Source organism: Microcebus murinus, chromosome 4 (assembly GCF_040939455.1).
Source record: "Microcebus murinus isolate Inina chromosome 4, M.murinus_Inina_mat1.0, whole genome shotgun sequence".
NCBI classification, from domain to species: Eukaryota; Metazoa; Chordata; class Mammalia; order Primates; family Cheirogaleidae; genus Microcebus; species Microcebus murinus.
Genome location: NC_134107.1, coordinates 108,588,659 through 108,600,926, shown reverse-complemented (window position 1 = coordinate 108,600,926; position 12,268 = coordinate 108,588,659). Strand labels below are relative to the sequence as shown.

Below are 12,268 nucleotides of genomic sequence, written 5' to 3'. Positions count from 1 at the left end.
AGTGTAAAAATATTGAAGAAAATAATCAAACTCAGTTTTTCCTATACTCACTCAACAATCAGCACAGAAGATTTCTATGACCAAATGGCTGATATCAGGGCCAGTTACTGCCTTCTAAATTAGATCTGATGCTACTGACAGTAGGTAGCTATTGTAGACAAAGCCAAAATAAGGACTGAGAAAACTTTTGCTATAGTCTATAATGAGCTTTAAACATTGCTGGAAATATGGAGAGATTCAGTTGTATTTTTCATGTTTTCTTTAAGGCAGCATATCGCATATCTTTGGAAGGAATACTGTGCAGAGCCACTTGGGTTACAGAGACTTCCTCCTCCAGGACCAAGCTCAAGTGACAAAAGATGATAGACAGATTGTATAAGACTTTTCATTCGCTGAGTGCCACATAACGTTCAGAGCGGTGAAAGAGAGGCTGAGGCCATGTGACTCTGTTTGTCTTTATTTATACCCTGCCCAACTTCTCTAAATCAATGGTGAACAAATATTTTAAAAATTACTGATTTGAAGGAGCACCTCATTAATAATTTGAGATGTCCCCATGTTTCTGTCTAGTACTAATTTTAGGCTTGGGGAAATAACAGTGAAAACATTAAATATAATTTGTGAGAAAAGTATGAGGTTTAAAGGTAAGAGATTGTCAAAGAGTGTAACTATATGCTGTCTTACTGTGACCTTCTCACAACATACATTCTTCTCATCAGTGTATTATGTATGAAGTCACTGGTATCTCTATGAGTATGAATCTGGCTTAAACTTCTTGGGGAAATCATCTGTCTTTTAGCATGCTACATTATTGTCCAAGGGCCCAATAAAGTGTACTGTGCACTTAATGTGAGCTTATTAACATGGTTAGGAGAATTTCACAGAGGAGCATCTGAGGCAATCTGCTTAACCTCTTTTCTCTAGATTAAACGTGGGAAAGCCAAATCATTAAGTGTTTTGGAGTATCATTCACCGAAACTGTTATATCTTAAATGTGTTTTATTTCTTTTTTGTGTTTTGTTTTGTTTTTTTGAGACAGAGTCTCACTTTGTTACCCAGGCTAGAGTGAGTGCCATGGCGTCAGCCTAGGTCACAGCAACCTCAAACTCCTGGGCTCAAGTGATTCTGCTGCCTCCACCTCCCGAGTAGCTGGGACTACAGGCATGCGCCACCATGCCCGGCTAATTTTTTCTATATATATTAGTTGGCCAATTAATTTCTTTCTGTTTATAGTAGAGACGGGGTCTCGCTCTTGCTCAGGCTGGTTTCGAACTCCTGACTTTGAGCAATCTGCCCGCCTCTGCCTCCCAGAGAGCTAGGATTACAGGCGTGAGCTACCATGCCTGGCCTGTTTTATTTCTTGATATTTTTTGAAAATAGTTAACCTAATAGCCAGCTGTCAGTTATGATTTAAAAGAAAAAAATTCTCTTAACCTTTTCTGCTTGCCTTTAATTATGCTACATTATACGTTAAATGTGAGTTGTGACTAATAAGCTTTTCTCCTCTTGAATGTACCTGGAGTCTAAAGGTAATTGATTTTTTTACTTGTTATAGAGCACTTACTGATTGCATTGTATTTTCCCCTAGAATGGGTAGACACAGTGTGGGAACTGGATTTCACGGAGACTGAGCCTTTGGATCCCAGCATAGAGTCAGAGATTATAGAGACTGGATTGAGTGCATTCACAAAACTCTATGAAAGCCTTTTCCCCTTTGCTACTGAAGAACATGGATCTACGGAGGTAAGAAAATAAAAAAATCTAGCTAACTTGAGGTGTTAAAAATGAAGATGAAAATCATTATTATAATCTAAAGCTTAGCTTTTTTAGTATACAATTTATAGGGAGTCCAATGTGAGTAACATAAAAAATGTCATTCATTTATTGGACTATCATAATAGCTTTCCAAAAGGTTCAAGGTACTCATCTGATTTTTTTCCCAAGACATGACCACTTTTTTATAAGAGCAAATTAAAGGAAAAGTATAAAGGCAAAAACAAAAAAACCAGAGAAACCAAAAATGGAAAGAAGTCCAAGAAAAATGCAAATAACAATTCAAGCATACCTTAACTTTAAGAGAGTCTGATATTAGTAAACTGAGGAATGATTAGTTGAATTACAAACAGATTTATTGGAAGAGTTCCTTTAAATATTGAGTTCTACCTAATATGCTTATTAATATTTAGATCATTACTTCTAAAAAGAACCAAAGGGCTGAGAGGCAGAGCAAAAAATACTTAGATATTAGCATCTCTGAAACACTTAAATTAACAAAAAACATTTCAGTTACAAGTTTCACATAGCTGTTTAAAGATTAAATCATCTAATTAAACACTCCTTCAACATAATGCTAAGTAAGCACTGCATTAAGTACCTTAGTGGAAAAAGTGAGGATTAAGATACGCAGCCTCTCCCTAGGTCAGGGGCCTTCCCAGGGAAGAAGAGTGGACACTTGAGTGCTGGCAAAAGTGAGTCCATCAACCACATGAAGCTGTAGGGAGTAGGCAAGTACAGTGCCACTGTGAGTCTTAGGGGCCTGGAAATATTCTGTGAAACATATTGTAAAAAATAAATGCTCCAGGCCAGGCACGGTGGCTCACGCTTGTAATCTTAGCACTCTGGGAGGCCGAGGTGGGCGGATTGCTCAAGGTCAGGAGTTCAAACCCAGCCTGAGCGAGACCCCGTCTCTACTATAAAAATAGAAAGAAGTCAATTGGCCAACTAATATATATATATAAAAAATTAGCCGGGCATGGTGGCTCGTGCCTGTAGTCCCAGCAACTCAGGAGGCTGAGGCAGTAGGATTGCTTGAGCCCAGGAGTTTGAGGTTGCTGTGAGCTAGGCTGATGCCATGGCACTCACTCTAGCCTAGGCAAGAAAGCGAGACTCTGTCTCAAAAAAAAAAAAATGCTCCAAGAGAGGTGGAGATATCATCTAATAGGGATGTGGAAAAGGGAGCACCATAGGATTAGGAAGGTTCCAGAAAGAAAGTAGCTAGTGGTGAGTCTTCACAGATGGGTAGCGTATTGACTAGCAGAAGTTAGGATTGTAGAGGTTTCTAGTGTAGGAGCTACATGATGGGAATATGCACGGAATATTGAGGGAACGTGAGTGGTGTGGGTGAATGGCACACAGAATTCTTAAAACGTGGGGTGGGACATAGGATGGTAAGGTAGACTGAAGATAGGTCTGGGAGCTTTAAATGAGGGTGAACTGTGGATTTGGAACGTTTTTAATAGGGTGTTTGTTTATGAGGCTCTCTTGTAAGCATCATGCATATGTTAACTCATCTAATCCTTACAATCAGCCCTGTGTGGAAGAGGCTACAGTGAGCAATAGACTAAGTAATGTGAATAAATCTGTTTTAGGGTGAATGTTCTTGACCAAGGTGGGAAAAATATGTACAAGAGAGATCCCTTGAGAGACTTATATTGTGATGTGGGTGTTATGAGCATCAGTGGCATGGTCTGGAGTTACGGTTGTGGGAATTCGAAAGGAAGGCTAAAAAACTAGGGACATTTTTTGCGGTAGAATTAATGTGGCTTTGTTAACTAGGAAGCCCTTGTCAGGTAGTTCCAACATGCTGCAGAGTGCTAAATTGACTTGGTATAGTGAGTGAGAGGAAGAAAGAAACTTTCTGAAACTAGGAAGATGATGACATTGTTGATCAAGGTCAAGTGGAAATTGAGTTCCATTGTAGATTTTTGAATATGAGGTTCTGTTAGGAGATCCTTGGGAGGCATAGTAGGTAGCTAGAAATAAAGATTGGAAGATCAGTAGAGAGGGAAGAGTCCTGCGAATCAAGGTAGATGTCGGAATGCTGTGACTCATGAGGTCGCCTAGAGAGAGAAGAAAACAACAGAAACAGCTGGTTGAAAGAGGCCTGAGGAGGAGCAGTCAGAAGGCAGGGTGATCACTGGTTCTCTGACCGCAGCTGTGGGATCACAGAGCCTAGGTGACTGAACAGGTTCAGGGTGACCTCCAAGATGAGTGGAATGGAGGTGCAGATGGTTTTTGGAATGAGAATGTGATACTGTGATGGTAGGAGGTGATTTCTTCCAGAAGTTTCCTAGGAAAGGAAATGGCAGAAAGAACTTTCAGTGGTCTCTCTCTAAGATGGCATGTGCTAAGCAGTGGGGCTAATCTGAAGCATTGGCTACCACTTCACCTGCCTTTTCCAGGAAACAGGAAGTACAAGGGCCAATTGTTTAACTGTATTGGATCTTGTTTTATTTAAGATACAGTACTCACAGATAAATCATATTTAGTTCCTGCTGTGTTTAGTTTATTATAATAACTCACTTCCTCTTCAAGTGTTTAAAAGGAGAAAGCATGGGACAATGGTAAAATTAATAAAATTATGGTTTCTATACTAGGGTTTTGTCTCCTTTCTCACCTAGGCTCCTGATGAAATGTATTGAGGGAGAAGCAGCAGATGTTTCCTTTCCCGCTCCCATTGCCCACAATCTGCACAACATTTATATTTAAATAAATTGTTCTGATTTCCTTAGTAATAAATGATAAATGGATTTGGGTACATTTAATCTAGATGGAGAAGTAACTTTTCTAAGCAGTCACTAATATACGGTGTCCCGAAAATCTTAGTGTAGTTTTGAGCTATAATAATTTCAGAAGTGTATGTGCTTCAAACTTACCAAAAAATTCTTTTTAAAAAATTACTTAAATTTCTTGTGTACTTATTTATCTTTGTAATTTTGAATAATAATAGGCTTAATGTTTTCAGTCTCTTTAAAGATGGTACATTTATCATTAAGAGCCAGACTGGTCTATGCCTCTTTTTGTAAGGCAATAAGTACTTGTAAGATGCAAATAGTAGCAGAACTTTCTAATTATTGGCTTTTGTGGTTTGCCCTCTCCCCACAGACTATTTGGACCTTATTCACTGAGAACAGTATTTCCCATAGTACACTGGTGGCATTATTCTATCACTTTGTTCAAATAGTTCATAAAAAAAATGTCAATGTGCAATATCGAGAATATGGCCTTCATGCTGCTGGGCTTTATTTTTTGCTACTAGAAGTACCAGGTATGTATACTTGATGTGATGGGACAAATCTTTTGTCATTTTTTCTTTCCACGTTATTTTCAACTCTTATACTTTGTTTCTTCAGTTATAAAATGGGGCAGTGATAACCCATGTTATAGAATTGTTCTAAAGATTAAGTGAGCATGTCTGTGAAGTACATAGCATGTTATAGGTATATGAAAAGTTTCTTTCCCTTTTTTCTTTACATGTGTTTGTCTTCTGAAATTATGCTGTCTATAACTGAAATCAAATAATCCAAGAGGAATTGCAAGAGCATCACTCCCATCCCCACCCTGCCACCCAAGCATAACATTCTGATAGTGCCCTTTTCTCTTCCTGACTTCCTATCCAAACTGAAAAAAATTGCTATGGGAAGTCATTGTGTTATCTCTCTCCTGTGTGGGTGTTGCAAAGTAATTTAAAACCATTCTAATCAAGAGAGCATGAGAGTAGCTAGTAATTCTTGATGAAAGAAAGCACCAATAAGGAGTCTGTCGATGAGCACTGTTTTGCTTCTGCATTGTCAGAGTACTTAAGTCGCCTGCTCCTCCTGTGGGCAGTGAAGAAGTCCATTCTCTCTTCCCCAAACCCAAGGCAAGATCAAGTAGAACATAAGAGATTGAACTGGAGGACTCAAAATTCAGGTGGAAAAGAAAATCACAAAATTTTCAACTTGCTTCTTGTCATTGTTTACATAAATGCATATGTAATTAATGCTAAGGATTTATTCCATATGATTTGGGAACAGGTAAAAAGGTATTTAAAACCTTTAACCCCGAATTATGCTATTGTTAATGCTCTTGTAAAGATTTTTGAAATAAGGTCCTAAAGAACTTTGTTGCTAAGTTGTCACTGGGCTCGCTCTCTGAAAAATAGTGGTTTTAGAAACCCAGTTTCACTCTTCTCTTCCCTTGCTAGATGCAGTTCCTTCTGATTAAGGTTGAGATTTATGCCAGAACAAAGAGGTAGCTGTTAGTGCAGACCACTTGCTGCTTTCCAGCAAGCTGTATTCTTGCCAATCACCTTCTATTTTTAAATGTTTCTGGATTATAGTTGGGATGCTGTTGATACATAATATTCAATCACAGTATGTTCTTTTTTTTTTAAGATTGTTTTGCCTATTCTGGGTCCCTTGCATTTCCATGTGAATTTTAGGATCTATGTGTAAATTTCTACCCAAAAAGGCAATTGGAGTTTTGACAGGGATTACATTGAATCTGTACATCAGTTTGGGGAGTATTGCCATCCTAACAACATTAGGTCTTCCAATCCATGACTGCAGGATATCTTTCCATTTATTTTAGATCATCTTTAATTTGTTTCAATAATGTTTTATGATTTTGAGTATACAATTCTTACACTTCCTTTTATTCTTAAGTATTTTATTCTTTTTGATGCTATTGTAAATGAAATTGTTCTCTTAATTTCATTTTCAGGTTGTTTGTTGGTAATATATATTATAGAAGTACAATTGATTTTTGATAATTGGTCTTATATCCTACAATCTTGCTGAATTCATTTATTGGTTCTAACAAGGTTTTCTTTATATGAGATCATGTCCTTTGTCAATAGCTTTACTTCTTCCTCTGAGTCTGGATACCTTTTCTTTCTTTTTCTTGCCTGATTGCCCTGGCTAGAACCTCCAGTACAATGTTTAGTAGACATAGAGAGTGGACATCCTCATCTTGTTGCTGATCAAAGAAATATCCAGTTTCTTTGTCTTTAAGTATGTTATTACCTGTGGGTTTTTAAAGGATGCCCTTTAATTCCTAGTTTGTTGAGTGTTTTATGAAGGTTGTTGGACTTTGTCATTTGCTTTTCTGCATCTGTGAAGTGATCATGTGGTTTTTGCTTTCTATTCTAATAATATGGTATATTACATTGGTTCATTTTTGTGTATTAAAACAATTTTGCATCACCTTGGTCATGGTCTGTAATCCTTTTATATCTTGACAGATTTAGTTTGCTATTATTTTGTTGAAGATTTTTATGTCTATATTCATAAAGGATATTGTTTTTTTGAGATGTCTGTCTGGCTTGGGGATCTGGGTAGTAACAGTCCATAGAATGAATTATGTGTAGGGTTCCTTCCTCTTCTGTATTTTGGAAGAGTTTGTGAAAACTTGGTTTTCTTTTTTCCTTAGATTTTTGGTAGAATCCATTAGTGAAATCATCTGGGCCCAGAATTTTTTTTTTTTTGTAATAAGTTTATGTTTGTAGAATCTGTAGTGATTATCTCCCCTCTTTCATGCCTGATGTTGGTGATTTCTATTTCTTTGTTTTTGCTTAATCAGTCTAGATAGAGGTTTATTAATTTTATTGATCATTTTGAAGAACCTGCTTTTGATATTATTGATTATAATCTATTGTTTGTCCATTTCTTGTTTCATTGATTTCTGGTGTTATGGCTATTATTTCCTTCCTTCTTACTTTGGGTTTAATTTGTTCTTATTCTGACGTTTTTTCTTTTTCTTGTTCTGACTTTTGAAGGTGAATGCTTAGATCCTTGTTCTCACATACTTTTGTTTCTAACATTAAGTGTTTAATGCTATAAATTTCTCTCCAAATACTGCTTTATCTATATCCCACAAATTTTGGTATATTTTCATTATCATTTAGGTCAAAGTGATTTTCAGATTTTTCTTGTGATTCTTCTTACACCTGAGTTGTTTAGTACATTGAGTTTAATTTCCAAATACTTAAGGACTTGACTGAATCTTACTGTAATTGATTTCTATTTTAATTGTGTTGGGATCAGAGTATATACTTTTATTATCACAGTACTTTTAAATTATTGGCTTTATTTTTAATACCCCTGCATAGAGTCTGACTTAGTGAATCTTCTATTTGTACTTGACCAGAATGTGTATCCTGCCTTTGTTGGATCTAGTGTTCTGTAAATATCAATTAGGTCAAGTTGGTTGTAAATATCATTCAAGTCTTTTATAATCTTCCTGATATTCTATTTATTTGTTCTATGAAATACTGAGAGAGGAATGTTGATTGTCAGTTTATCTATTTCTCCTTTCAATTCTGTCACAGCCTGACAGATACAAATGTATTTCTGATTGTTATGTCTTCCTGATGGATTGATCCTTTTAGTATTATGTTAAGGCCCTGTTTTTCTGATTATATTCCTTGTCTTAAAGTCTACTTTGATAATAGGATGGCCATTACAGTTATCTTTTGATTTGTCCTTGGTTGGTACATCATTTCTCATGCATTTGTTTATAACCTATCTGTGTGTTCACATTTAAAGGGTTTCTTGTAGAATGCCTGTCATTTGGTCATGTTTTTTATCCATTCTGACATTTGCCTTTATATTGGAATGTCTAAACTATTTAAATAATTACACTTAATGTAATTATCAATATGGTTAGGTTTCTGCCATCGTTGGATTTTTTTTTTTAATCTGTTTTTAGTTCCATTTTTTCCTCTTTCCATCTTATCGTGGATTGAGTACTTTTCTAATATCCCATATTATCTCCTCTTTTGGCTTACGAGCTGTACATCTTTGCATGTATGTATATGTTTAAAGTTCTTGCTTTGTGTATACAATAAGCACTTTTAACTGTCTACCTTCAGATAATATTATATCAATTTATATATGATGTAAGAGCCATAAGACAGTATATTTTCCTTTCTTCCCTCCTCCTCTTCTTTTTTTTGAGACAGAGTCTTGCTCTATTGCCCTGGCTAGAGTGCTATGGCATCAGCCTAGCTCACAGCAACCTCAAACTCCTGGGCTCAAGCAATCCTCCTGCCTCAGCCTCCCAAGTAACAGGGACTACAGGCACATACCACCATGCCCAGCTAATTTTTTTCTATTTTTAGTAAAGACAGGGTCTCTCTCTTGCTCAGACTGGTCTTGAACTCCTGACCTCAAGCGATCATCCTACCTGGCCTCCTAGAATGCTAGGATTACAGGAGTGAGCCACTGCGCCCAACCTCTCCCCTGCTATTCTTTGTGCTTAGTTATATATTTTATTTCTACGTGTTATAAACTGTACAATTCATTCTTAACATTTCTCCTTTATATTTTATAGAACTTTTTAAAAACAAGAAAATTGTCTTTTATATTTAAAAGATTTCATCTCATATAATTTTCCTTTAGCCAGAAAAAAAATTTTTTTTAACATTTCTTGTAATGCAAATCTGCCAGCCATCAACTTTCTTGATTTCACCTTCAAAAATGTTTTTGCCTAATGTAGAATTCTAGGTTGACAGGTTTTGGGGTTTTTTAAATTATATTATCTATGCTTTGTTGTGATTTCGTTGGTGTTTGTCATGTTTGGGTTCAGTAAGCTTCTTGGATCTGTGGATTTAATAGTCTTCAACACATTTGGAAATTTTTAAGTTATTTCTTCAAATGTTTTCTTCATTCTCTTTATTACTGGGACTCCAGTTATTCCTATCTTTGACAGCATGATAGTATCCCATAAGTCACTAAGTCTATTAATTTTTTTAGTTCCTGTGCTTCTGTTATATCTTTAAGTCTACTTGTCTAATCTACTATTAAACCCATCTAGTGAATGTTTTGTTTTCAGATCAAGGAAGTCCCATTTAATTCTTTTAAAATGTTTTTCATTTCTCTCCTTATTATGCTAATATTTACTTTTAATTCTTGAGCTTATTTATAATATTTGCTTTAAGGTTATGGCCAGTTCCATTACCTCTGTCATTTCTTAGACTATTTCTATTGGCTGATTTTTCTTTTTATCATTGGGGACATTTCCATTACTGGGCACACCCAGTAATTTTTTATTGGATCCTGGACATTTGTTATGTTAGGTTATTGAGTGTCTGAATTTTGTTGTTTTCCTTTAAATAAGTTGAAGTATGTTTTGATAGGCAACCATTGATCTTTTGGGGACTTGTTTTAAAACTTTGTCATGGCAGATACAAAGTAGCCTTCACTGTATATCCAGTTTAGCCCTGCTATTAAGGTATGTTTCTTCTTGGGTCTCTACTGAATGCTCCAGATGTTTAACAAGATCTCGAATGTGTCTCAGCCCTGTGTGAATTGTGAATGTAATTTACCTTCTAGCTTCTTAGAAATATTTTTTTGCCCTCTGCGATGGAATTTTGCCCCATACGTGCATAGCTTCTATTCAGCCCTATGCAAATTTCTGGAGCTCTTTTTCTGTGTAGCTTCCTGTACTCTAGTACTGTGTTCTGGAGTAGCCAATAAATTACATCTCCCTGTGTTTCTGACTCTGATTTTTCAACTTAGTAAGACCATCATAATCTGCTTGGATCCACCATTTCTCTGCTGTTGTCCAGAAATTGCCTCTGGATATAAAACTGAGGCAATTTTAGAGTTTACCTCCTTTTCTCAGAGATTGCATTCTTTATGTTGCCTGGTGCCCAGTGTCTTAAAATGGTTATTTTATACATTTTCATCCAGTTTTATAGTTGTTTACAGCAAGAGAACAAGTGTAAAATCAGTTACTTTATCATGAACATAAGTGGAAATCTTGTTATTTATTTCCAATTCAGCACTATTGTTCCTCTACTAAGGCTGAAGTTGACAATGGTACTCTTTTGCTAAAGGTTCATTGTTATTCCAAGTTAGTGAAAAGCCTGTATTATGCTTTTTAACTTTTAATCTGTTGTTAAAGACATATTTCAAGATGATGAAATCTAGCCTGCTTACTCTTTATTCTTTATGAACAGGCAGTGTAGCCAATCAAGTATTCCACCCAGTGATGTTTGACAAATGCATTCAGACCCTAAAGAAGAGCTGGCCTCAGGAATCTAACTTGAATCGGAAAAGAAAGAAAGAACAACCTATAAGCTCTCAGGCTAATCCAAGGAGGCATAGAAAAAGAGGAAAGCCACCCAGGAAAGAAGATATTGAGGTTAAGTAGTAAATTGAATAATGAAACATATCTATACAAATACATGATTTTATTTATTTAAGGATTGACTTTTAAATATGATTTCAGGCATCATGCTTATAACCAAAAGGTCCTAAACTATCATCAGCTATTCAATACTACTTTAGGTTGCCTCTTGGGCTTCATATACTTCTAAGGGCACATTTCTGCCTTGCCATCTTTCCAGTGTCCTGATCATCTCTCCCCAGCCTTGTTCCCAAGTGTGCTTGACAACATTCTAGCTGTTGTATTTGCCACATTATCTTATTGTCTTTAGAGAGGGTGGTTGAAGTATCCTGAAGGCTCTTGTCCTTAAGAGCAGGATATAATAGCATTAATTCCAAATTCTTGTGTGACAAGGTAGGATGGTAGAAGTTCATTGACATCAAAAATTCTAAGAAACACAGGAATTCTCATTGACAAAAAACCACAGAGTTAGAAACTATAGTGGCCATCTAACCCAGTGATTTACCATTGTGACCATGGAGACCTGGAACAGTCAGGCAACCTGGTCAAAGTCATGTCACCTCATCATCAGGTACTACCTGGAGTTTAACTGGATTTGGTTTGGGTAAATTGAAAACCATGGGACAAAGTGCTAGGCATTATTTCACAGTCACCTATGTATTCATAATCTAGATGGATGAAATTATAGAACAAGAGGATGAAGAAAATATTTATTTTTCTGCCCGGGACCTTTCTCAAATTCGAAATGCCATTTTTCATGTTTTGAAGAATTTCTTAAGGCTTCTGCCTAAGTTTTCCCTGAAAGAGAAGCCACAATGTGTACAGAATTGTATAGAGGTAAGTGAAAATTCTAAGAACCTTAAGGCAAATTCAAAGGGTATAGACTATGGCTAATACTTAATGACTACAAAAAATCAGGCCTTTTCTTGGTATTTGTTTTCCAGGTCTTTGTTACTTTAACTAATTTTGACCCAGTTCTTCATGAATCTCATATTACACAAATCAGGTGAGCCATTAAATCTTCTAGTGCTACAATTTTAATATAATAATTTTTGCTCCAGGAGAAATATCAATGCCATTTTATCCTAATTGGCACACAGGTAGAATTTATTCATTTAAATATGGCTTCTAGGGATAAGAAATATTCCAAGTAAAATTATATCCATTAACTAATGTTTTGCCTTTTTTCTTTAGAGATCTTAACCAAGCAAAATACATACCTGAACTGGCCTATCACGGGTTGTATTTGCTGTGCTCCCCAATTCATGGTGAAGGAAATAAGGTAAAGGAGAAAAAGATCTAATTTAGTTACTAGTTGAGTTGAAAGCAGGTGAACCATACAATGGAAAGACATTAAAAGCATTTGATGGCCCAG

At 36.1% G+C, this 12,268-nt stretch overlaps 1 protein-coding gene across 2 annotated transcripts in view; it reads left to right on the top strand.

The window, feature by feature from the left end:
• Positions 1 to 12,268, top strand: part of NCAPD3 (non-SMC condensin II complex subunit D3) — a 69,399-nt gene that overhangs the window by 2,338 nt on the left and 54,793 nt on the right. For both annotated transcript variants that reach the window (XM_076002662.1, XM_076002661.1), the window contains exons 2-7: positions 1,589 to 1,743; positions 4,885 to 5,047; positions 10,724 to 10,908; positions 11,566 to 11,730; positions 11,838 to 11,899; positions 12,088 to 12,175. In XM_076002662.1, coding sequence (XP_075858777.1) covers positions 1,589 to 1,743; positions 4,885 to 5,047; positions 10,724 to 10,908; positions 11,566 to 11,730; positions 11,838 to 11,899; positions 12,088 to 12,175 — 818 coding nt within the window. The remainder of the gene's footprint in view (positions 1 to 1,588; positions 1,744 to 4,884; positions 5,048 to 10,723; positions 10,909 to 11,565; positions 11,731 to 11,837; positions 11,900 to 12,087; positions 12,176 to 12,268) is intronic.